This window comes from Metschnikowia bicuspidata (assembly GCF_001664035.1).
Source record: "Metschnikowia bicuspidata var. bicuspidata NRRL YB-4993 chromosome Unknown METBIscaffold_3, whole genome shotgun sequence".
Classification (NCBI taxonomy): domain Eukaryota; kingdom Fungi; phylum Ascomycota; class Pichiomycetes; order Serinales; family Metschnikowiaceae; genus Metschnikowia; species Metschnikowia bicuspidata.
The window spans coordinates 447,218-470,631 of record NW_017387733.1 but is presented as its reverse complement, the minus strand read 5'-3'; the positions used below and the strand labels follow the sequence as shown (position 1 = coordinate 470,631).

General features: G+C 52.4%; 13 protein-coding genes across 13 annotated transcripts; 7 read left to right on the top strand and 6 right to left on the bottom strand.

The window, feature by feature from the left end:
- Positions 1-338: 338 nt before the first annotated feature.
- On the bottom strand, positions 339-1,181 carry RCA1 (Rca1p; the record flags this gene model as incomplete). Its single annotated transcript, XM_018858821.1, has 1 exon — positions 339-1,181. One exon carries the CDS (start codon positions 1,179-1,181, stop codon positions 339-341), a length of 843 nt encoding a protein of 280 aa, XP_018711521.1.
- A 1,231-nt stretch (positions 1,182-2,412) lies between these two features.
- METBIDRAFT_11598 (uncharacterized protein) lies at positions 2,413-2,748 on the bottom strand (the record flags this gene model as incomplete). The annotated part of the gene is made up of 1 exon (XM_018854028.1): positions 2,413-2,748. The coding sequence occupies one exon, from the start codon at positions 2,746-2,748 to the stop codon at positions 2,413-2,415; it is 336 nt and encodes a 111-aa protein (XP_018711520.1).
- A 470-nt stretch (positions 2,749-3,218) lies between these two features.
- Positions 3,219-3,704, top strand: METBIDRAFT_41268 (uncharacterized protein; the record flags this gene model as incomplete). Its single annotated transcript, XM_018857375.1, has 1 exon — positions 3,219-3,704. The coding sequence occupies one exon, from the start codon at positions 3,219-3,221 to the stop codon at positions 3,702-3,704; it is 486 nt and encodes a 161-aa protein (XP_018711519.1).
- A 118-nt stretch (positions 3,705-3,822) lies between these two features.
- On the top strand, positions 3,823-4,837 carry METBIDRAFT_171134 (uncharacterized protein). The gene has a single exon (XM_018854693.1). It carries the CDS (start codon positions 3,940-3,942, stop codon positions 4,459-4,461), a length of 522 nt encoding a protein of 173 aa, XP_018711518.1. The 5' UTR covers positions 3,823-3,939; the 3' UTR covers positions 4,462-4,837.
- On the top strand, positions 4,499-5,581 carry METBIDRAFT_11596 (uncharacterized protein; the record flags this gene model as incomplete). The annotated part of the gene is made up of 2 exons (XM_018854027.1): positions 4,499-4,760; positions 4,875-5,581. The coding sequence occupies 2 exons, from the start codon at positions 4,499-4,501 to the stop codon at positions 5,579-5,581; spliced, it is 969 nt and encodes a 322-aa protein (XP_018711517.1).
- A 7-nt stretch (positions 5,582-5,588) lies between these two features.
- METBIDRAFT_78106 (cardiolipin synthase) lies at positions 5,589-6,437 on the bottom strand (the record flags this gene model as incomplete). The annotated part of the gene is made up of 2 exons (XM_018858820.1): positions 5,589-6,357; positions 6,400-6,437. The coding sequence occupies 2 exons, from the start codon at positions 6,435-6,437 to the stop codon at positions 5,589-5,591; spliced, it is 807 nt and encodes a 268-aa protein (XP_018711516.1).
- MVD (diphosphomevalonate decarboxylase) lies at positions 6,064-8,194 on the bottom strand. The gene is made up of 2 exons (XM_018854692.1): positions 7,796-8,194; positions 6,064-7,658 (listed from the first exon to the last, which is right to left on the bottom strand). The coding sequence occupies exons 1-2, from the start codon at positions 7,838-7,840 to the stop codon at positions 6,546-6,548; spliced, it is 1,158 nt and encodes a 385-aa protein (XP_018711515.1). The 5' UTR covers positions 7,841-8,194; the 3' UTR covers positions 6,064-6,545.
- A 355-nt stretch (positions 8,195-8,549) lies between these two features.
- Positions 8,550-10,514, bottom strand: TUP1 (chromatin-silencing transcriptional regulator; the record flags this gene model as incomplete). Its single annotated transcript, XM_018857580.1, has 3 exons — positions 8,550-9,403; positions 9,464-9,860; positions 10,092-10,514. The coding sequence occupies 3 exons, from the start codon at positions 10,512-10,514 to the stop codon at positions 8,550-8,552; spliced, it is 1,674 nt and encodes a 557-aa protein (XP_018711514.1).
- A 2,143-nt stretch (positions 10,515-12,657) lies between these two features.
- Positions 12,658-13,035, top strand: METBIDRAFT_41016 (uncharacterized protein; the record flags this gene model as incomplete). The annotated part of the gene is made up of 1 exon (XM_018857343.1): positions 12,658-13,035. One exon carries the CDS (start codon positions 12,658-12,660, stop codon positions 13,033-13,035), a length of 378 nt encoding a protein of 125 aa, XP_018711513.1.
- Positions 13,036-13,280: 245 nt separating this feature from the next.
- METBIDRAFT_14544 (uncharacterized protein) lies at positions 13,281-13,628 on the top strand (the record flags this gene model as incomplete). Its single annotated transcript, XM_018854516.1, has 1 exon — positions 13,281-13,628. A coding segment is annotated over one exon (348 nt), but the record flags the coding sequence as incomplete, so codon positions are not given.
- A 1,120-nt stretch (positions 13,629-14,748) lies between these two features.
- METBIDRAFT_170970 (uncharacterized protein) lies at positions 14,749-16,518 on the bottom strand. The gene has a single exon (XM_018854691.1). It carries the CDS (start codon positions 16,195-16,197, stop codon positions 14,992-14,994), a length of 1,206 nt encoding a protein of 401 aa, XP_018711511.1. The 5' UTR covers positions 16,198-16,518; the 3' UTR covers positions 14,749-14,991.
- On the top strand, positions 16,519-17,973 carry METBIDRAFT_170969 (uncharacterized protein). Its single transcript, XM_018854690.1, has one exon. The coding sequence runs from the start codon at positions 16,841-16,843 to the stop codon at positions 17,501-17,503; it is 663 nt and encodes a 220-aa protein (XP_018711510.1). The 5' UTR covers positions 16,519-16,840; the 3' UTR covers positions 17,504-17,973.
- Positions 17,974-21,067: 3,094 nt separating this feature from the next.
- Positions 21,068-22,480, top strand: METBIDRAFT_42321 (uncharacterized protein; the record flags this gene model as incomplete). Its single annotated transcript, XM_018857530.1, has 1 exon — positions 21,068-22,480. A coding segment is annotated over one exon (1,413 nt), but the record flags the coding sequence as incomplete, so codon positions are not given.
- Positions 22,481-23,414: the final 934 nt, after the last annotated feature.

The following is a 23,414-nucleotide window of genomic DNA, read 5'->3' as shown; positions in this document are numbered from 1 at the left end:
TCGTGGGATAGCCGTGAGCCTGTCTCGAGCAGGGTTGCTTTGATGCCAAAAAAGCCGTGGCCAGGAAAGTACCGGTTCTTTGCTGCGAGCCTTTGCTTGTTCCCATTTTGAAGGCCTTTGAGAAGCTTGCGGAGACTCTTGAATGGCAGCTGAGACACGGCTTTCACCCCGAGCCCGCTCAAACGCAGGCTGGGCCCGTGGGACGGGCCAGACTGTCTCTTAGAAGGGTGTGCTAGTCGTCGTGCAAAGGTGGCGCCCGAAAATGGCGCCGGCCCAAGAGCGACGATGCAGTTTCGGGAGGTGCGGTTTCGGCAGGAGTGTCCCCGCCGGCGGGCGCTCTACCTCTCGAACTTGATGTTGTCAGGCGGCTGCGCCACATAGGGCCGCAAGCCGTCGAGCGCCGAGGGGTCGCCGGCGAAGTGCTGCTGCAACGCCGCGTTGTACGTGGCCAAAAGCTTTTCTGCGCGGCCCAAGCGCTCAGTCTTGTCCTGCAACTCTCTCTCGAACTTGGCCATGTTGCTCTGCAACTGCTGCTGCGCGTTTTTCTTGCGCTGGCGGCACTTGGAGGCCGCCAAGCGGTTGCGCTCGAGAAGCCGCTCCTTCTTCCACGCCGCGGTGCCGGGGATGGGCCCGTCGTGCGGGTTGAAAATCACCTCGTTGTTGTACACGAGCGTCTGGTTGGGCGGCGGCACACCGGCCACGGACGACGGCGCGGGCGCCGCATGGCTGCCGGGGCCCAGGACCAGCATTGCCGGCTGGAGGAGCGGTAGGGGGCCGCCCACGGCGTGGTCGTGCGAGGCCGGGCGGGGCGCGAGCGGCGCGTCGTCGTCGTGCGGGAGCGGCGCGTGTGCGTGAGCGTGTGCCGGCGGCCGGCCGCCCGCGCTGTCGTAGTACTCGTCCAAAGAGTCGTCGTCGAGGTAGAAGGCCTCGTGGTTGACGATCTGGCCGATCTGGCCGTTGGAGATGGAGATGCGCCGGCGGCGCGGGCCGCCCTGTGGGCCGAGCGGCAACATGGTGGGGTCGTAGAGCGGCGGGTTGGTGAGCGGGTACAGGTTCGGGTCAAAGGCGTAGTGGGACGGGAGCCCGAGGAAGGGTCCCTGGTGCCTGAGGGCCGCGGAGGCGCCGGGCGGAACGGCGTCCTGCAGGGGCGGCGGCGGGCCCGGCTGGGTGGGCTGCTTCATGTCGGCGAGCAAGTGGTCGGTGGCGGATGCAGTGGGGATGCCCATGTGTGCCTGGTGGGAGTACAGGGCCAGGGCCAGGGAGGAAGGTAACGACAGTGTTGCGACGGGAGCGTGGAGGGAGTGCATGTGGCGCGGCGAGCTTGGTTCTTTTTTTTTTTTTTCTCAGGGCCTGGCGCTGGGCGCTGGCGGCAAAAAACTGGGCCGGGGGCAGGGAAAGGGTGCGGGCGGCAGAGGGGAGGGCGCGAGGTCCAAAAAACAGCGGGGTGTTGGCGGGTGGTGCAAAAAAACAACGGGGTGTTGGCACGTGGTCCAAAAAGCAGCGGGCTGTATCGGCAAGGTGAGCTCGGGTGATTTGGGGTGCGCTTGGGAGAGTTGGCGGGGCCCTGCCGGTTTTATGGCGGGGGTTTGTGTAAAAGCAGCGGAGGTTGGAAACTTTTTGGTTTTCGGGCATGGAGCAAGTTGCGCGGCCGCCAGGCACAGAAGATTGCGAACGGGGCAGGGCTGCGTGGCCGTGGCGCGTGCAGAACGATACCGCGGGGCCTGGGGCCATTGCGCGGCGGCCCTAAAGTAATGGTCTGGGGGAAGGGGATAACTGGTGGCGTGGCGCCGGGAGGAAGTTTGGGGTTTTAGTTTGGGATTCACTTTTTTTGTCAGTTTGGTATTTGATTAGGGCTTCGGTTTGGGATTCATTTTTTTTCCGTTTGGCTCGGGGCTTCAATTTGTGTTTTCCTTTTTTCCGTTTGGCTTTTGATTAGGGTTCAGCCGGGGCTTCAGTTTGGGTCTCACTATTCTTGGTTTGGCTTTTGAGTAGGGTTCAGTCGGGGCCTCAACTTTATTTTTTTCAGTTTAGCTTTTGATCGGGGTTTCCATCTGGGTTTCAAAGGAAGTTTCTATCTGGGTTTTCAAGTAAGTTTCTATCTGGGTTTTCAAGTGGGTTTTGATCCGACTTTCAATTCGGGCTCCAGTTTGGTTTTGATTTGGGTTCAGTCGGCGCCTTGCTGGCTTGGTTGTGAGCGGGCCCGTCGGGGTGCCTGGGATCGCAGGTCCACGCGGGCCAAACGCAAGCGCGCCCCATTCTCCGGATCACCATTTAGCGCGCGCGGCCCGGCCAACAAGGCCCACGGTCCAATGGTCGGCGGGCATCTAATTTCGCGGCCGGCTGTTTTGGTGTCGTTGCCACTTCGCTCGCCGTATTTGTGGCCCGCTTTTTCTTGCCGCTTCCAGGACATTTCTAGTCGTTTCTAGTCATTTCAGGTTTCTTTCCTGGCCTCTCGAGGTCATTTCTCGTCTCCGGGCCGCGCAGCCGACCTCCGCTGCCATGGCCCATGGCCCCAAAGCCGGCCTCAGCCACCCGCGCCTTTCGACAGAAAAGCTCCAAAAAATACCCACCGCCGGAATGCATCTGGCACCGCCCGCCGTTTACGAGGCGCAAGCTGTCGGTTGCCGGCGATCGCCGAACCCTGGCCCAGGGCCCGTTTATTAGCGGCGGCGCACGTGCGCACTCCAGGGCCAGGGCCAGGGCCAGGGCCATATCGCACTCCAGGGCCAGGGCCAGGGCCAGGGCCATATCGCACTCCAGGGCCAGGGCCCGCTGCAACAGGCGCCCCGTATCAGCTGCCCAAACAGGCGCCAACACACCCCAGCGCCAGCCAAGCGGCCTCCTTTCTGCCTGTGGATTGCCGCGTGATCTCTGGACCCTTTGCAGCCCGAGGGCCAGGAACGGCAACTATACCCTGTTCCCAACGCCGCGTCCTGCACCCCGGCCCGCCCCGACGGAAATCGCCTGATTTCCTGGGCCCGCGCCGCTCTCCTGCCCCAGCCGGCCTGGCGATAGAATCTCGCTCTTTTTTCTTCAGCCGGGCGATAGAACCTCGCTCTTTTTTCTTCAGCCGGGCGATAGAACCTCGCTCTTTTTTCTTCAGCCGGGCGATAGAATCTCGCGCTTTTTTTCTTCAGCCGGGCGATAGAATCTCGCTCTTTTTTCTCCCGGTCGGGTCTTCTGCCTGCACAGTCCCCAAGCACTGGGTGCAAAGCACCATGTCTAATCTCGACCAGTTGGTAGAGCTCTTGAACAAAAACAACTTCAAGACCCGTGGTTTCGAGCAGCTGCTCAAGGAGGACTATGCGCCGGCCGGCCCCGCGGGCTCCGCCGCGAATTTCGAGCACGCGTTCGACGTCATTGTAGAAAACCAGCGTGGCGTCAAGCTCTTGGGCATCCCGCTTTTCAGTGGCAAGTCGCTTCTTCCGCTCATGGACCCGCCCATGTACCAGCGCTTGGACGGCGTGAAGGTGACCTTGGCCCACGAGGCCATGGCGAACTACCCTCTTCCGGGAGTCGACTGGCACTGGTCGTGGGCGCTGTGGTATGTGTTGATGCTATACGACGTGGACGAGTCGGGGTGGCTGTACCTGACTTTCTGGCGGCCCACATCCTCGTGGCACGGGCGGTACCACGTGTCTGATTTTGTGCGCCGGCGGCTCTGGGTGCGGAGGCGCCACCGGGACCGGCAGCCTGGAAGTTAGTGGGGCTTGTGTGCGTGGGATGCAAGCCGGGGAGGGCACCATCCATGCATTTTCGGGGAGAGCCGTGAAGACGGAGCGGGGGGAGACTCAGCAGAGTGAAGTCGGGCACAGGGGGATTTCGAAGAGTGGAAGTCAAAGCACGGTGCAATTTCGGAAAGTCAAAATCAAAGCACGGTGCAATTTCGAATAATAGAATCCGAAGCATGGTAAAATTTTGAAAAGTGGGGTTCAAAGCATGGTGAATTTTGAAAAGTGGAAGTCAAAGCACGGTGTAATTTTGAAAAGTGGGGTTCAAAGCATGGTGAAATTTCGAAAAGTGGGGTTCAAAGCATGGTGTAATTTTGAAAAGTGGGGTTCAAAGCATGGTGTAATTTTGAAAAGTGAAAAGCACGAAGCAATTTCGAAAAGTGGAAGTCAAAGCACAGTCCGAAGAGTGGAAGTCAAAGCACGGCACAATTTTCGAAACATGAAAGTCAAATCACAGTTCGAAGAGTTCATATCAAAGCACGGTGCAATTTACCAGGGTGCACTTCAAAATAGCTTTGAAAAGCGGGAAAGCATAAAGTGGTCGAGAGGGATGGCTAAGCAATGCGCCTCAGAAGCATATCCTGAGAAATTACAGAATCCCTGGGGCACCAGAAAAGCACGAGTCCCGTCTCGCCGGGCTTTTCAGCATGAAGACATGAATCCCACCCGAAGAGCCACGCTTGATAGACCACCTTTTTGCAGGCTGCAGATCCGTGCTTGGCTTCCATGAAATCCGCTACAATTCTCCATCCCTCAAGGGCTCGGAAATGGCTCCAGCAAATAATTGGAGGAACAGGCGCGCAGGCATACCGCGCATTATTTCCTCCCCAATAATTTGCAGCTACTGGTTCCAACAAGATTGTTTCATTCTAGAGCCGCCCTGTCCTGACCCCACTTGCAGTGCCGCTTCAGCCCTCGAAATCATCACCAAAACACAGAACTCCCTGCACCGCAACATGTCATCCCAGGACTTGATTTTAGCGCTTACCGTGGCGCGTGTGGCCATCAGAAAGAAGATCTCCTGTGACGGTACGTGAACTCCCCCCAGATTCGCTTCATGCCCCCAATGCTTGGCTTCTTGATTAAAAAAAATACATCTGTGTACCCACTATGAGTGGCCTAAAAATTACTGACACCGTATAGAAGCCGTGGATATCATAGGCGAGTCCCTCGTGCAGCAGTTGAGGCCACGACGGAGAGACCGCTTTGAGCCCATCACAATCCGCCACACCCGGAAGGCCCTCGTAGACATAGCCCCCATTTTGTTGCGTGTGAAAGCCGTGTGTAAATTGAACCCCACAGCCAAAACGGTGCACTCTTTGCTCACATTGAAGCGGGCTATCGACGCGGCAGACTGGACAGTCACTATTCACAAGAGCAGCTACCTCCTCTGTTATTTGGAAGAAAGTCTCCTTCTTGCCTTTTCGGCGACATACACGTTATCGCGCCATGGCGAGCAAACGAAAGAAGTCCTAGTGGAGATGGCCACTATCTTGTTCGAGCGCATTGAAGACGGGGACAGGAAGCTCACCCTGCACTTAGTGGCGACATTGGCCCAGTTGGTTTTCTTGTACCTGTTTCCCGATGGATGTGACAATCAGTACTATTCTTTGTTTTTGTCTCTATACGGTATAAGCCAGCCCAGACGGCCAATCACAAAACACATCACGGATAAGGTGAAGCTTGTGTTTGTTGGGGAAGTGATCAAGTTTCACGTCGAGATCCTCCACATATATTGCAACAAGTACGACAAGGGTCTGAACTCGCATACCAGGAGCCTCGTCAAGGCGTGTTTGCTCGTATACGACGAGCCAGATCTCCTCGAATATGTTGACTCGCTTTCATGGTGAGATATCCTTAATGAGCGCCTGACTTCCCAATTGATTTGAATGAGTTCTTGCCCACGACGTAGCTCAAACCACTGCACACAGTGGAAGCCGCCACCGCCATCCCAAACCAGTCAAACGATCCAGACAAATCAAGGAGGCACAAAGACTCAATGGCGGGCTTGAGCACCAATCCCCCAATATAAAGCATTTGAAGAGCCGTGTTCGCTTTTCCGAGGAAATTGGGATGCACCGTGTGCGTGCTTATTGACAAATCTAGGAACCGCCTCAAAGTGACCGGTGGGGGCAAAGACCGGTATCGAATGTAGAAGCTCACAAAACTTAGAATGACGTCTCGGCCGACAATGGCAGTCGCGGCATACAAAGGCATCACGCCGGGAATGGCCAACGCCACGGTGCAAGTGGTCATCAAGAACTTGTCTGCCGCAGGATCTAGAACGGAGCCCAAAACCGATTTCATGTTATACTTTCTCGCAATGAACCCGTCTGCAAAGTCTGTCACACATGAGTAGGTGAAGATAGCTATCGCAGGGAAGGACTGGCCCGTGGCCAAGAAGTATCCGATGAAAGGCGTCGTCGCGATTCTCGAGATCGTGAGCATATTTGGAATAGTGTATATTTCTGCCGATATGTCAAGCTTTGGATTGGGGGCCGGTTTGGTGGGCCCATGCGAGCGTTTGAATTCTACTGATGAGTCTGTTCTTTTCTTAAGGCTTGGCTTTTTGATCTGTTCAAAGCGGCACGCAGATGTGCTGAACGACGCCCTAGGCGTGATCAGCCTGCGCAAGCATAGGAGGGGCAGAAATTTGGAGCATTGTAACCTAGCAGGCCTATGGCTGATGACACGAAGCCCGATCATCTGTTGTCATGGAGAAGTCTGGGTTCACGCGAGCCAAGTTATTCGCATCACCGAAACAGGTGCGCGAACTTCCGTTTCGGGCTACATGGGTCTATTCACTAATGTACCCTATTTTGGCAAACCTTGTTCGTTGACCAACGACTGGGAGGTCTCCTGTGGGCCCAGGCCAATTTTGGTCAAGATGATTTTGCTCACACCCTTGTACGCTTCCGTGTCAAACTGGATGGACGAGTCCTCAAAACTGGCGACATCGGCCGCGACCTTCTCCCAGCCCGAGACCTGGTGGAAATACTTGTGGATCAAACCCAATACTTTCTTCTCGTTCTGCTGCTCATAGTAGATGACAGCATTTGGACCAGCGTCGAAAGTGTAGGCTGCGATGATCTTACCCTCCTGCTCATTCAACAAGTGCACCAACTTGATGATCTTCTTCGAGGTGTCGTTCAAATAGAAGATTGGCGGACTCGAGTCCAAGCACACCGCATGGAACGAGTTGGAGTCTTTCATGGTCAAGTCGCCAAAGGTCTGGAAGTCACGCTCGATGATCGACTGCTTCATCTGTTTGAATCGTTTGGGCACGACCTCCTTTATTCTCCACTGGAACAAGTCGGAGGTGGCCACGGTGGTTTGCATGCCGGTGGTCGAGGGCGTGTCCTTCTTGTCATCCGAAACAACCAAAATGGCCGCTTTCATCGAGGGCCAGTGCTCCAAGGGCGCAACTTCAACGGCCTTCGAGTCCTCGCCATCGGCAGATTCGCCCATTTCCCACGCCACGTATCCTCCAAACAAGGAGCGGCATGCGGAGCCGGACCCCTTCCTGGCGATCTTGGAGATTTCCGACATCAGTTGCGGAAGCTCATACAACTTGGCAATGGCCACGACTAAAGCAGCGAATCCTGCGGCCGACGAGGCCAAGCCCGCTGCCGTTGGAAAGTTGTTTTCCGAAACAATGTGCAAGCCCCACTCGGAGAACTTGGGCAACGAGCCGTCCGCGGCTTCCATCTTCTTTCTCAACTTGCGCAAGTCTTTCAAGCAGGCTACTGTTCTGTCGCCCTTGATTCCTTCCTCCTTCCCATTGAGCCACAAGTTGTCCTTGGTGAAGCTCGAGCTAGTGGCGACAGACGTGAGTGTTCTCAAGTCTTCCTGGGCCAAGGTCACGGAAATCGAAGAGTTTGTTGGGAGATTGAGTGTTTTGTCTCTCTTGCCCCAGTACTTGAGGGTCTGGTGTGTTAGTACATTCGAGATTTTGTGGTCTCTGCCCCATCATGTTGGCGCACATGTACTCGACGTTTCATGAACTCGAAGGATTTTCTTGGTCGAACCCCATTTACTAACGATGTGCTAGAATATGAACATACAGCAATATTGACGGGCGCCGTGGTGGACGCAGTGAAGACGGACATTGGTGATGGTAGTGGATGTTGAAAAGCCTGTGGAAGCGCGTTATACGAGCCCACGCCTAGATGGGCAATGATCGCGCGTGGCCCCGGCTGCGAAAGAAATGTCTAGCGAAGGGCAGAAATTTAACCCATCAGACGATGGCCCACGCTCCTGAAAACCCCTGCTTTCCGGTTGAGCTGTTTGCGGATTGCATGATTTCGAAAATTGCATCTCTTCCTTTCTTTCTTTTTTTTTTTCGGCTCGAATACGTGTTGTCTGCATGTCAAAAATCGTTCTCAAAATCTTCCGGATCACCAGAAACATGCGCGTTTCCAGAACAGTGCAATTCAGCAAAGACTCGCATATCTAGGCTATGATTCCAAAGAAGCCTCCTTCTGAGAAAACATTCCATAGATATTGAATAAAGCGAAAAGTTCAGGATACCTCAGATGAAAGCTGCGGGCCAGTGTGGAGCCCATTGTGTAAGTCGCTAGATACCTTCGATTATTGGAAGGAAGTCATAGTCTTTGATCCTGTTCGTTTTGGACGTATGCAATCCCTAAAGGATGCACTCTTCACCGTCGGAAATCTAGCCAGCCACACTCCTATATGGTAGGAGAACACTCCCCGGTTACTTCGCCTGGCACGCGTCTGCTTCAGCTTTCAACTTTACAGTATTTTCAATCTAGTAATTGTACATCTACATAATGGCGAAAGCCCCTTTTATACATATTAGTTTCTTCTCCATCTCCACAATCTGGCCTTGCAGTCACCACTACCAGTAGCAAAGACACCCTCAGTGCCCAGTGAGTTCAAAGAGACGGCGACAGAAATGACAGAGTTTCGGTGGCCTTGCAACATCAACAACGGGTTGCCAGAGTTTTGGTCCCAAAAGATCACACCACGGTCTTTTGAGCCGGACAAAATATACTCGCTGTCGGGAGTCGAGCAAACGCTCAAGACGAAATCCTTGTGACCCACGTAGGTCACGTCGCAAACCGACTTCTTGCCCAGGGCCTGGCCGTTACTTCCGCCACCGATCAGGTTGTCAACTTTTCCCTCCAAGTTCCACAACTTGACAGTTCTGTCCAAAGACCCCGAGGCCAACTGCTGGCCATTGGTGGAGAAAGCGACAGAATACACGGAATCTTGGTGACCGTTTCCGGACTCGTTGCCAGAGTCCAATCTCTCGACTAGGAACCCGGTCGAGGAGTCCCACACTCTAACAGTCTTATCCAAAGATCCAGCAGCAATCAATTTACCGTTTGGAGAAACAGATACGGTGGTGACACCATCTTCGATAGACAAGGTCAATGAACACTGAGAAGACCTCAAGTCCCAAATCCTGACGGTGCGGTCGCCAGATCCGGACACCAACCGATCGCCATCGGGGAAGAAGTCTAAGGAATAGATGTCTTGCTCGTGGCCACGTAAGATTTTGATGATTCTCTTGGTTTGTAAGTCCCAAATCCTGATCAACTTGTCTTCTGCGCCGGTAGCCAACAATTTTCCATCGGGCGAGAAGCACACGGATCGGATGTACAAGTCGCCGTTGGCGTTTGCAGCAGAGTTAGCTGAACCATTAGCTCCCGAGCCTCCGTTTTCAGCTGCGTTCTCGCCGTCACCTTCCAATTCGCCCGCGGCACCCGAGTTGTTGTCATCGATCAATTTCGCCACAAGAGCACCCGTTTTGACATCGAATACCTGCGTTGTTTTGTTGCAGCCCGTGGCAATGAACTCGCCATTCTTGGAGAACTTGACGCAACACACCACCGACAGGTGGTCCAAGGACTGCATCAAGTCAACATCCAACTCGCGCTTGAGTGCTGGGTTGTACAAGACGTAAAACTCGGGGGATTGTTTCTTGAAGTCCGGATTGGCCTTCACAAAATCCAAGTCGGAGAGGAACGGGGGGATTTCCTTCACGTGGGAGTTCTTCTCGAGCGGATTTACAATGTACTGGGATTTGTCAATGATGGACAACGCAGACATCTCTGGCTGCACGTTTGGCTGTTCGGCCGTCTGTGGTGGGACTGGCTCAATCTTCGTCGCTACAGGGGAGACTTTCAGCTCCGCTTTGAGCTGGTGTGGCTTGGCCATCAGCGGCTGTTGCTGGTGTTGTTGCTGCTGGGCATGTGCGTTTTGGACATGCTGTTGCTGGGCATGATGCGCCGCTGCCGCCTGGTGCTGCGCCGCTTGTTGTTGAGCAGCCTGGTGCTGTTGGGCAGCCTGGTGCTGCGCCGCTGCCGCCTGGTGTTGCTGTTGTTGCGAGACTTGGGCCTGAGATGGCGGAACCACGCCATGGTCCTGGGACGGGTGTGGCATTGGCTGCGGGTACTGCGAGTACGCTGCGTGAGGCGCGCCGTTGTTCTTGTTCTGGTGCGCCTGTCTGTCCCTGTTCTCCAACTCTGTTTTCAAGCGCAAGATCTCCTCTTCGTAGGCCTCTTTGATTTTGCGGTGGGCCATCTCCAACTCGTAGACGGTTTGCCTGATTTGCTGCATTTCTGCGGTTTGCTGGCTGCATTTCAAGTCGTAGTCCTCCTTGACTTTGGAGTAGTTGGACGCCTCGTTGAACGCGTAGTCAAACTCCTGCTTGACGGCATCCAACAACTCGTTCAACCGCTGTTGGTGTCTCTGCTGCTGTTGCTGCAGAGTAGCGTTGGGTTGTGCCTGCGCAGAGGTGGCGTAAACGGACATTTCGGGCTTTTCTGGCGGTCTGGGACTCGGCGGGTAATGTACGCGGGCGAGGGACAAGAATCAGCAAAAGACAACAAAAAAACACAAAGCCACCGAGGTGAGCTGGAATTTGTCTTTCAAGATGCGGAGCTGTATGAGGTTGGACTTGCAGCCGTTCGTTTGGGATTGTGGTATTTGTCACGCTGGTTGAAGAAAACAAACAGCAATTCAAATAACAACAAAGTGCTGGCACGGCCCGGGCGGTTAACAGGCACGGATTTGTGGCAGGGCCTGGGCTTTTGGCAGAGGCTGGATATCTCTTTGCAGAGTGCGGGAAGAAAAAGCCTGGTACGTGAGGAAGGCAGGTCCAGAAAAAGGCGGTTTGATTTTTCTTTCCGTGGGGTTATTCGAGAAGGCCTGGAGGGTAGGGAGTTGTTGAAGAAAAAAAGAGCACGTGAGCAGAAAACGGACCGGGAAAAACGGCCGTGTGTGCAGGAGCGTGGTTGTGAGCATTGGATGCAAAGGCGACCCCCTCCAGGACCGAATGAATTAGGGGAACAGCGATGCGGGCCTCTAGATTTTTCTGAAGAGCTACGATAAAATGTTTAGGAAACTGTGTTGGTGTAAAGATGGTGACTTTGTGATAAGAAAAATGAGAGGAAGGAGAAGAGGAGTTGTGGCGATGGAACTGATTATGTGAGCTTGGCTGGGACATGTCAGGTGGCCACGTGACATGGGCGCGCGGCGGCCTACGCCTGCCTTTTTGGTTGTTGGCTTAAGTATATATTTATTGTGACACCGTACATATTTGGCAGTGAGCCGAAGAGTGTACATGGCTGTCTGAGTTTCTGGGTGTTGTATTGTTGAATACTTCCGATGATTACTGCTAGGCAATTGGTCTTTTTTCAACAGGCTTAGGCTATTTTTGTAAGACTTTTAATTTTTCATTGGAAATTAATGTGGAATTTCGGAGAACAATTGTACGATGGTTTGTCCGGGCACTGGGATCTCTCGATGGGTCCTCAGTTCAAAGGTCACTCACCGTTTTACACAGGCCCAATGATTCCTTATTTTTTACACAGTCTCAATGATTCTATACAATTTTTGCACTTTTCATTGTTCTATACACTTTCTATTCTTCTACATACTTTTTATACACTTTTCAATAATCCTGTGCAGCTCCTATTCCGTTGTTGAGTAGGTTCTGACCCGGATTCACATCTTCTGTACGGTGATTTTCTTTCCACATCGAACAGATCAGATAAGAGTTTTTTTTTTTCTGTCTTTGTTTTGATAAAATTGAGGCTACTTTTTGTTTTTCTAGAAAAGTGTAGTAATTTTTCTCCATGATCATTCCTCAGGTTAAATGTCGAAACATTAATACGTGTTTCCACACAGCTGAAGTCACTGCAACAGGCTTCTTTGGTTTATCCGGAGGTAGTTTCTTGTGATATCACTTTCTACTGACGAGAATGCCACCGGGTAACAAATTGCTGCTCAAATGGGCGGCTTGATGTGACCACTAAACTGTTTGGGAAAATTATAGGAGCCAATAGCGAGGTCTCATCTTTCCTGAGTCGCGTCCAGACACAGCGTGCCAGCACGTTTAGAAACTCGCGCCTCACAAAAAGCCCGTTCCGGCTCATGTGGTTGTTTTTTTACATACAATAGCCAATCAAATTTCATATGCTCTTTTGTCGTTATAATAAAGGCACTAAAACCCGCTCTTGAACTGGGTGCCAGAGAGAGCGGAGCATGGAAGGCGCCTATTTTGGCAGTAGCCAAATATACCGAATCTCAGAGCCAAGCCCAAGATGGCACAGTGAGAATCACTATCACTGTTGGCAACTTCTAACATGCGAGTCTCGCCTTCCACGTCCAGGGCGTGCGGATTTAGGGCTCGCTTTATAGAGAGCTCCAAAGCCTGATAAGAGCCCATGTGTAGCTCATGGCATTGTGACTGCAAATCTATTTTTTAGCACTTCGTACCATTGCACTCGACCATAACCATATATATCGAACGTGGCCATACTGGGCCAACGGGTGCAAGTTCCCGGCTGCCCGCGGAACTGATGTGCCAGTGCTGACCCTGGTGTACGGATGCACGTGTGCATGACGGTGGTCCGTTGAAACCGTTTCCATTACTCTCTATATATTCAACAGCATGGTTTACCTCGGAACATCGCCCTTCAGGGGCAAGAAGGAGCAAGAAGCATACGACCGGACCATGGCAGGGAAGTATTACAAGCTTTTGCGCAAAAACCACTTTTTGTATTTCGGACTTCCATTCATGCTTAGCATTGTGGCCGGGTCTTTCTACCTCCAAAAGTTCACCGCTCTCAAGTGGGAAAGATGGGATAATAAATACCAACAGGTGAACGAGGAAGAAATGCTTGGAATGATTGAAAATAAACGCAAGTTCAACAAGAAAGACGATTTCTACCGTCTCCAGGGATTACTACAGGACCATTCGCAGGAAGTCTCGGAAGACTACGAGATTGTGAGAGTGGCCAGGAAGAAGGAGGACGAGCCTGTGTGGTGAAGACAATAAAAACGTAACGTGTCTTTCTCATGGGGAATTAATGACCAATCATTATCCACACCATTTTTGCGCCAAATTCCTGGTTGATTTTTTTCGTTCTCATGCCTTTCATTTAGGGCACTGCGTTCTCGGGCCGCCACACCTGCTGGTCCGGTCTGCACCATCGCAGGCACATCGCGAAAAATCCCCACGCCATTTTTCAGTATGTTCCTGATTCCTGGTCTATTGCCCCAATAAATACAAACATGGTTTCATTCTCGTGTGAAGTGTGCAACGACACTGTGATCAAAAAGAAGTTGGACCAGCACCGTCAGCGGTGCTACGACGCGTATTTCACATGTATCGACTGCTCGACCACGTTCCATGGTAATGATCACAAAAGCCACACGCAGTGTATCTCCGAGGCGGAAAAGTACGAGAAGGCCTTGTATAAGGGCAAGCCTTCCAAAGCAGCTGGAAAGACCAACAGCGCACAAGCCAAATCCGGTAAGCCGGCGGCCAAGAAGGAGGACGAGAAGAATGTCGCCGAGGAGACCGACAGTAAGAAACTGAAGAAGGCCAAGGACACGACGGCCGAGGAGTCGAAGGACAAGAAAGTAAAGACCAAGGAGTCGAAGGCCAAGAAAACAAAGGACGCAAAAGCGAAGGCGTCCGAAACGAGCGCTGGTGTGGACTTGTCGAAGTATGGCGGCGGGCTGTTGGGCAAGGTTCTCAAGAGCATCTCGAAAGACATGAAGACAGACAAGAAGGCGCTCTTGGAGAAAATGCGCCTCGAGCTTGTGGACGGCAAGCTCGTGCTCACGTTGTAAATAGTTAAGGTGTTGGTGAATAAACGGATGTTATTGAGTGAATGTGGCATTGAGATGAATGAGGCCTATCGAATGATTGGAGCTCTGGATTATCTTTTGATACAGGTAGGTTTTTTAATGATGTGAATCCGAAGTTAAAAAAGGCCGCATCGATCACAACAGGGTATGAGTGATTGCCGGCAAACAGGTTTCATTCTGGTCCCTGCCCGAAAAAACAGTTTTGTTTCGTGAGATAATTTGAATGGCAGATGAGGTTATCGAATGGGTGGGGGTTTGAGTGAGATGGTGTTATTGAATGAACATGTCTTGATCAAGAGAAAGACTTCTGCAGAGTGAAGGTCATTGTCAGACCGATGAGCGCCGTGCAAAGTCCGGGTGTTTTTCAATGAACCTCTGGATGAGGTGTCACCACACCACTGAAATCACATGAGGGATTTCTTGGAATACAAGTAGGGTTTGTCAAAACTGTTTGCTGAAGAGCATGTTGGGCCAGCGCGGGGTCGTTCAAGCCGTATCAAGGCGGCGTGGAAAAAGCCATAGGGATCCCATAGAAATAGGTCTGACCCAGGGATCCCATAGAAATAGGTCTGACCCAGGGATCCCATAGAAATAGGCATGACCCAGGGATCCCATAGAGACAGGTATGAGCCAGTACTACCCATAGAACGAGGTCTCCGCGACAGAAAAGATTTGGCCCATAAGAAGAGGTCTCACCGATGTACAAGACCTGATCCATAGAACCCGTCCTGTCCCATAGAACAGATCCCACCCATAGAAACGGATCTGTCCCATAGAAGCAGGTTTCCCCAATAAAACCCGTCCTGACCCATTGAGACAGAGCTCACCCATAGAAGCAGGTCTGTCCCATAGAATCAGATCCGTCCCATAGAGCCCGCGTTGTCCCAAAGAGACCGATCTGCCACATAGAAACAGGTCTGTCTGATAGAATCAGATCTCACCCATGGGAACGGATATCACCCATAGGAACGGATATCACCCATAGGAACGGATATCACCCATAGAATCAGGGCCCACCCATCGGCTACACCCATCGGATCCCTCCCATCGGATCTCCCCATCGGATCTCACCCACACAACCCGTTCTTTCAAAAGACCAGACCCAAACAGGCCGGGCCAGCGAGCGCGCCTACGCCTTGCTGCACTTGTTGAGCGCCTTGTTCAACTTGGCGTAGAACTGCAGAAGCGTGTTGTACGGGAAGTTGAGGCTCAGCTGGAGGTACAGCGGCAAGTGGCCGCGGACACGGGCCGCGTCGCGGGCGCGGGCCGCCAGCTCCGCGTCCGGGGCGCCATTGTGGAGCAGCTCGAGAAACACAGGCACGTACGTGACCTCGGCCTTTTCCTGGAAGTCGCGCTGGATCAGGAGCTGGTACTCCACGGTGACCACGTCCGTGTCGTGGTCCGAGAGCGTGCTGGACTGCTTGACGTCAAACAAGAAGCGGTCCGCATCCACCACGTAGTTGGTGATGCGCACACCCGTAAGAAGCTCGAGCATGTCGAGCGAGAAGGCAATGGTGCGGAACTCGTCGTCCACGTCGCTGCGGTGCACCCACGCGTCGGCGGTCTTCTTGCGGATGGGCGACTCGTACATGTGCCTGGCGGCAGCGCGTTTCTGCGGCGTGTCTGCGGCGGGCGAGTCTGCGGCCTGCGGCAGCGCGTCCCCGGCGGCCGCGAGCGCGTTCTGGAGCTCCTGGGCCTGCTGTGCAAGCGCGTCGATGGTGTTCTGCTTGGCCTCGAGGCTGGCCGAGAGCCGGGCGATCTGCTGCGCGTCGGTGGCGGCGCGCTGCGCGCTCGTTTCCCGGAACTGGGCAAAGAGCCGGTCCTGGTCCGTGGCCACGAGCCGCTGGAGCAACTGGGCGAGCTTGGCCGGCGTGTCTGCGGCGAGGATGGCGTCGGCAGAAACGGGCCCCGCGGCCCCGGCGCCCGCGGCGCCGCTTTCGGCCAATTTCTGCACGAGCAGCGCCACGCCGGCCTGGCGCGGCGATTGGGCCGCGCGGCGGCGGCGCAGCGGCGACCTGGGCGGGCGGCCACGGGGCCTTTTAGCTGGCGATGCGGGCGCCACGGGCGAGCGTGGGCTGGCCCGCGTGTGTTTTCCGCGAGCAGGCGAGGCCGGCTCCGGGCTCGGCTCGGAAGTGCTGGCCGTTTTTTTCGGCCGGGCCATCGCGGTGTTTTGGGGGTGTTTTGGGGGTGTTTTGGGGGTGTTTTGGGGGTGTTTTGGTGTGTGGGGCGGGTTCTGGCACGGGCAGAAGAAGAGTGGTTGGAGGGTGCTTGGGTCAGTGCGGCCTGGAAGGGTAAACAGCGCGGGGCGAACGGCGCGGTATATGGCGCGGTACATGGCCCGGTGAATGGCGCGAGGATATGGCCCGGTATATGGCGCGAGGATATGGCGCGAGGATATGGCGCGGTGAGTGGCCGGTCACAGGGCAGCTAAGGGGGGAAGGGAGGTGCACGGAACAAAACATGACATATTGGGAAGCGAATTGGGGCGGCACGATGGAGGGAGGGGGCTAGTCATTCCGCCAGCAGCGAGACAAAATGGGCAGCGGGACAAAAAAAAAAGGGCAGCGAGAGAGAAATGGCGGTAGGCAGAAAGGACGGGTAAAGAAAGGGCGGGTAGAGAAATGGCGGGTAGAGAAATGGAGGGTAGAGAACTGGCGCGTAGGCAGAAATGGTAGTGGGACAGAAAACGCGCAGGTGAGGAGGCATGGAAAAGGTGCGGAGGCTGGGGCCAGGCACCTGGCTAATAAGCGGGCGACCGGGAGGTCGAGCAAAATGCATACACCAACAAGCACAAGGCCAAAAAACAGCCCAGCATGCCATCAGCCTTTGTGTATTAAAAAACAAAAACACGCAAGAAAAAGTAACCGGATGGCAACAAGCCGCCAACAACGAGGGCTATTAGGATATGGCCCCGTCATGCGAATATGGCGCCATGAGCGAATATGGCGCCATGAGCGAATATGGCCCCATGAGCGAATATGGCCCCGTCATGCGAATATGGCCCCGTGCTGAGGACAGCTCGCCGCACTGGCTTCAACCCACAATCGAAGCCTCTGGAAATCCGCGGCTGCCAGAACGGCGTGACATTTGTTTTCCAAGACTGGCTGGAAAAAAAAAATGGCATATCGCTGGCATCATTGTGTTTCCGGCGGCCTTGGCTGGTGCATGGGCCTGGGTTCGGCCTAGGCTCTGGATTGGGGCCGCGACTCGCCCGAGCCGGAAATGGACCCTTTCAATGTACGACTCCAAGAGTCAGAAACGCAGAAATAAAGGACACGGCGAAGAGCAGAGACGAAGAACACGAAAGGCTGAAGGCTGACAACGATAGAGAGAAAGCCGGAGCAGAGACTCAAGAAATAATTGAAATAGGAAAAAGGAAAGAGAACGTGCCAATAATTGAGAGGCAGAGACGACAGCGACGGCAGACCAGACTGCGAGACCGCGGAACTTGCTGGCCATATTCAAGACATCATATATCACATAGTATGCCCGTCCTTCTTCCTTCATTCTGCAATATTTCGTCAAATGAGCAGGAAGCTTTATTGGACAGAGGAGAATGGGGGTCATGGAATAGTGGGGCATGTCTGCATTTGATCGAGGTACCAATAACTCTCCTGTGTCTTCAGAAGCTGTTATATTAATTCCTAGCTGCTGCTGCCGTGATCGAGTGTCTTTGCCAATGGGTGCCCGGACCCTTTCTAATCTCAGACATAAATTATTATATTCTCAGACACGAGCCTTTTCAATTTTTCACGTAAACCTTTTTAGTATTCATACATGAATCTCTCTAATTTTCAGACATGAACGTCACATTTCAGACGCCGGCCAGTAATGGTTTACTTTAGACGGGCCAGTGATGGTTTACTTTAGACGGGCCAGTGATGATTTACTTCAGACGGGCCAGTATTGATTCACTTCAGATGGGCCAGTGATGATTTACTTCAGACGTGCGGCAAAATATAAAATATACTCGTTGTTAAATGAAATCAATGAACCCTAAAAAGCTCCCTAGGTGCCACTTGCATGAGTGTCCTAGAGATGGATATCATCAAGCCGAGGCAGATGTTCGTTTCTCTTCTAGAAAAGGCCGATACAGTAAAGAGCGAAGTGGAGACCATTTTTGCTCCAATTTTCGGATCACCTGAGCTGCAGCGAAAACACCGCCTTGGTTCCCAAATTGCTGTCAACATGCATATTGTTTATAAGCTTGAACTGCGCTTGCAAAAAACAATTATTTGACCACAATTACGATATCTGCTCCCAGCTACATATAGTCAAACATTGTCGGTAACAATAATGAAGCATTGTTCCTTTGAAATTTGAAAGCGCATGGGGTTGTCTTCTATGAGAATAATTTCTGATGGCTTCCCACTATAAGTAGAATTACCAAAAGAGAAACAACTGGCGAATATGAGGATAAGCCAAGGCCATGATCACTTGGTAACCCTCGCAGGGACAACCACCGGTTTTCTTAGGAAACACATGTCAATCGGAGATTAATTATAAAAATGACTTGCTGGAGAATTTCAACCAAAAGAATAGTATGAGAAAAAGCACATGAAAAAAGGAAATTCATGTATTTCAGAAGATACTCTGCCGAAGTCGTAGACCAAATTCAGAGAGGTTGGGTGAACTGATTAGAGACGAGCGTTTTGCAGAGCTCAGACTAGGGTCTAAAATTGTGCCTTCGCTTCTGGACCGCCATATTTGGCAGCACAAATTGCAAGAATCAAGAATGATTTTTTTCATTTTCAAGCAAGATCTTCAATTGAAACATTGCCGCGTTGACTGTTCGGATATATGCACTGTGAGCCAGCGTCATAGACGCGTTTTGAATTCCCCGGAGTGGGTTATTCTAAAATCCTGAAAGAACATGAAGAAGTGCCCTCATTATTCAGACGTTTGCAGATTTCTCGTCTTTCTTGAAACAAAAAAACACAGCCTGAGAGGCGTGTAATAAAAGCTGCATACGTCTTTAATTCGTGGCCATATGAGGGACCGCACGTTTCTCCCCATCAGGTGTCTTTGATGTATAAGGAGACATTAGCACTGTTTTGATCTCCCGCAAGTAGTGACTATGTCACTTTAACACAAAAGAACTTTCATCTTTGCATACCTCACAACACACCAAGTCGCAACGTGAACGGGCATGCTCAACCCAATTTTTCTTTCTCTTCCATCGACTCATGTCCAAATATCTCGTTTCAAGGATTTGGCTCAAGAGAAGTAGAGCTGTCTAATAAATACCTCGCATGTTTGTTGGCTGGACTTGTGTCAGCTTGTGGTTTGAATCTCCAGATTTTCTTGATCATCTCTGTTGCTTCAATATCGTCCGAAAAGCCACAAAGCGTGCGTTTTGTATGTGTCGTTATGAGGGTTTTGTATTTTGTAGATTATCAGAACTGGAGAACTTTTAACCTTTGGCATTTGGTTAGTTCTTAGTCTCATGAGCAGTCCAAATGATATTTCGTAACTGTTTATCAATGGCCAACGAGCCAAGCGACCAGTCCGTCTTTTGAGAACTCCCCGAAAACGTAGATTCACATTGGTACCGCAGCTAAGCTCCAGAGCAGTATATACAAATTACAACAGCCAGAGCTGGTTATGCTGTCTTACTATGGACGGCTGGTCCAGAAGATGCGAGCAAGTTGTGAACTCTATCAAGTAGAAAGCCACGAAAAGACTACTCATGCAATGAAGAAAAGAGTTCCAGACTTAATACAAAGCATCAGCTTCTTTTCTTCGATACGAAAGAAATCATGGATAGATTTGTCTTGTTCAGAGCATCTTTTTTACCTGGTCCTTCAGAAGAAAATCATGCACTTTGAAGATTCGCACCATAGCCGTCTCAAGTCGTTACTGGTAATAGTTTAGCGGGGTAATAAATGCCTGGTCAGCAGGAAACTTTCGGGATCTCAAACATCAAGTTCTTTAAAAACACCTGCCCACTTTGGTAGTCAACATATTCTTTTCCCCTCCCATTTAAGACTAGCAAGTCGGACTAGTACATCTTCCTATCTTCCACTCATGCAAGAACGTGCCATGCATTGGCCAAAGTGAACTATTCATATGCAAGAGTATATATTTGCAAGCGCAAGAGTATATATTTACAAGAGTACATATTTACAAGAATATGCCATCCAATGAAAAAAGCGAACCCTTTATTTACAAGAGTGCAAGAGCTTTTCATCCCTTTCGGAAGTATACCATTCATTCGCAAGAGCACCAGTCATTTTCAAGCCGACCACTTATTTACAGAGAGCAGACTTCCAGATAAAATAACCCGTCCTCTCCAAACTCGAAAATCAACCGCGCCAGCTTTCTAGTCAAAACCATTTTACTTTGTACTCCACATTCAAGGCCCCCATTTGAGGCAACGAGCCCGCCCCATTTGCAGACGCTGCGGCCGTGGGTGCAAATTTCACGGGCCCCAACTGCAGGCCAGACTTGCCAGGTGAGGACTGTCAATCTTTTTCTTCCAGGGCCACCAGCTTCAGATTAGACAGCAAAACAGAAACTGCCGAGACAACCGCAAAAAAAACTAACCACCAACACGAAGACACCAAAGGCAAAAACAAAAAATACCAACCACAAAAGCAAAAAAGACAAGACCATAAAAGCACCAACTACAAACGTAAAAGAACATCAAATACAATATTTAAGAAACACCAACTACAATAGTCAACAAAAGCACCAACAGAATTAAAAAATGACCCAAGTCTATAAACAAGATACTAACCGATTACAGACCCGCCCTAGCTGAAGTAAAACTCAGTTCCAAACAGAAACAAAATCAATGAAACAAAGTAACCCCCGACTAAAAAAAACCAAAACCAAAACCAAAACCAAAACCTAACCAAAACCTAACCAAAACCAAAACACTAACACAAAACAAACACAAAAAAACACAAACAAAAAAACAAAAACAAAAGAAAATAACATCCACCAACAATCACCGCCCCCAGAAGCCTGTGGGTCCTGTTTTGCCGCCCTGCCCGGCCCACCGCGCTTTTTCCCCCCAATTTCTTCCTCCCGTTTAGGGCCAGCGCGCGCCCCACAGGCCCCCCGGCACAGGGCACTCACCACCACGAAAACAATAGGCCCAGCGCGCGCCGGCCGCCAGCCCCAGGCCCCAGCTCCATCTCACCTGTCCTTCCTCAACCAAACACAACTCCACCCGCATCCCCCTCCCGGCCCCCAACCACTCCATGTCGTTCTCGCCCGAGATCTTCCGCAACAAGTTGGACGCGCTCCAGGAGACGCAGGACTCCATCGTGTCGCTCTCGCAGTGGGTGCTTTTCCACCACCGGCACGCCTCGCATCTCTGCGAGCTCTGGGCAGACTACGCCTTGCAAACCAGCGCCGGCGCGCCGCTGAAAAAGAAGCTCTCGTTGCTCTACTTGTGCAACGACGTGGTGCAGCAGGCGCGCCACAAACGCAAGCCCGAGTTCATCGCCGGCTTTGCCGCCCGCTTGCCGGCGGTGTTGCACGCCTTGTACGGCGCCGTGGACGAGCCCGTCAAGCCCAAGGTCGAGCGGCTCATCTCCGTGTGGAACGAGCGCAGCGTGTTCACAAAGCCGCAGATCGAGAACATGCAGCACGCCGTGCTCCAGGCCAAGGACGGCCAGGCCTTCGACCCCGCCGACGCGCCGGACGCGGGCCTGAAGGCGCTGCTCAAGGCCGCCGCGCCGCCGCGCATAGCCCCGCAGTTGGCGCCGGTCAACGGGCTCTTCTTGCACATGGCCCAGCTCCTGGCCACCGCCTCGGCCAACGTGGCCCACGCGCACCAGCAGGCCCAGCTCTACTTGCCGGACGACCCGTCTGCGCTGGACGCCTTGCCCCTGCCCAAAGTGTACGTGTCCAAGCTCAACGTGTTGGAGAAGTTGTGCCTGATGACCGTGCAGACGCTCGAGGACGCACAGACTGCCCGCCGCGACATTGTGGCGGCACTTGCCGACTTGTCCCGTGAGGTGCTGGCCGGCCTGCCGCCCGACACGCTCCAGATCGAGCTTCTCCAGCAAAAACTCGAGCGGGTGCGCTCCACGCGCGCCGAGCTTCTTGATATGGTCGATGAGCTGCTGCTGCAGGGCGTGAACTCGTCTGTGGAACACCCGTCGCCTGCCGAGGAGCCGTCGCCTGTGTTTGACACCTCGCCAGACACTGCGCCGTCCGCCTCTGACAGCCTAGTTCCCACATACGAGGACTCCAGCGACAGCGACAGCGACGCGGACCTGCCGCCGGCCAAGCGGGTGGCGGCGCTGCTGGACGAACCGCCAGCCCAAAAGAAACGCCGCGTGTCGGACGCCAGTCTCTCGTCCGCCACGTCCAAGAAATCCGTGGCGTTCTCGGAGGAAATCGAGGTCAAGGAGTTTGAGCGTGACGACCAGGCCAATTACATGGACATCATCGGTGATGCTGGTGCCGACGACGATGACGACGACGACAACAACAACTTGCCGGCCAATGATACTCATGGCTTTGAAATCCACCACAAGGACGCGGTGGAACTCATGCACGAGCGCGAATCCGAGCCCGGCCCGGGCCACTCAGACGAATCTTTGTCTGCTCCCGATCCAGACAAAGGAGACTTATTGAGCTTGTTGTCGAAACTTGCCTAGAGCAAGTGCTACACGCTTGGCTCTGGAGGAATGCGACTGTCCCGGCTGATTGACGCGCCGGGTTAGATGGTCGGGGTAGATACGGTTACGAGAGGGGGCATGCTTATCAAACATATACTCTGAGGCGGCACATCATTCACTATCACTCCATAGCCACGGCCCTCATGCGCTCTGCTTTTCCGTGCCGAGCACCGCCGTACACGTCTCGAAGCGACACTTGCAAGCACGTCAATTGAGTTTCGTCACTCATCACAAATGTATGGTGCTAAAGCTTGAATGGTTTTTGTGAAAAAAAAAAATGGCATGTTTTTCTAAAAGCATTAGTTCCAAGCCATATTTGAACATCCACACCACGGATCAAAACCCGGCATTACCAGCATGCACTCAGGTTTGTCTGACTGGTCTTATTTCATCCTTCGTCAGCTGTGCGGCCCAGTGCACGAGAGATCGGTTTATGATGGCATGCTGATTGCCAGCCAAGAGCAGAATTGGGTTCTGTCCTGGATATACAAATCATCACAGAATGAGCATCTGGGTATCACACGTATAAGTCTCGTTTCTGTAGTATTCTAATTACTCATGCGAAATTCGGTTCCGGGTGGCACTTCGGGGTCACCTTAATTTTACCACTGACCAAAGTCCGCCTCCTCAGCAGATGTATTCGGATATTGTGTTTCTCCGTGTCTTGGTTAATTGAGTATGGCTGGGGAACTGAACTGTCTATTCGAACTCTTACGAAGCCATTGAATTCTACACACGAGTAAGTCCGATCCTTGTCTCTGACAAGATATGCTCTATTCAAGAACAAACTTGTCCGCTAGAGCTGTTGGAAACAGGTCTAAAGTGAATACATCATAAATCAACGCGTTCTCTGTCTGATTGAGACACTAGTTTAGTCGCCAATTTTACTTGTTCGTACGCATAAAAAAACAGT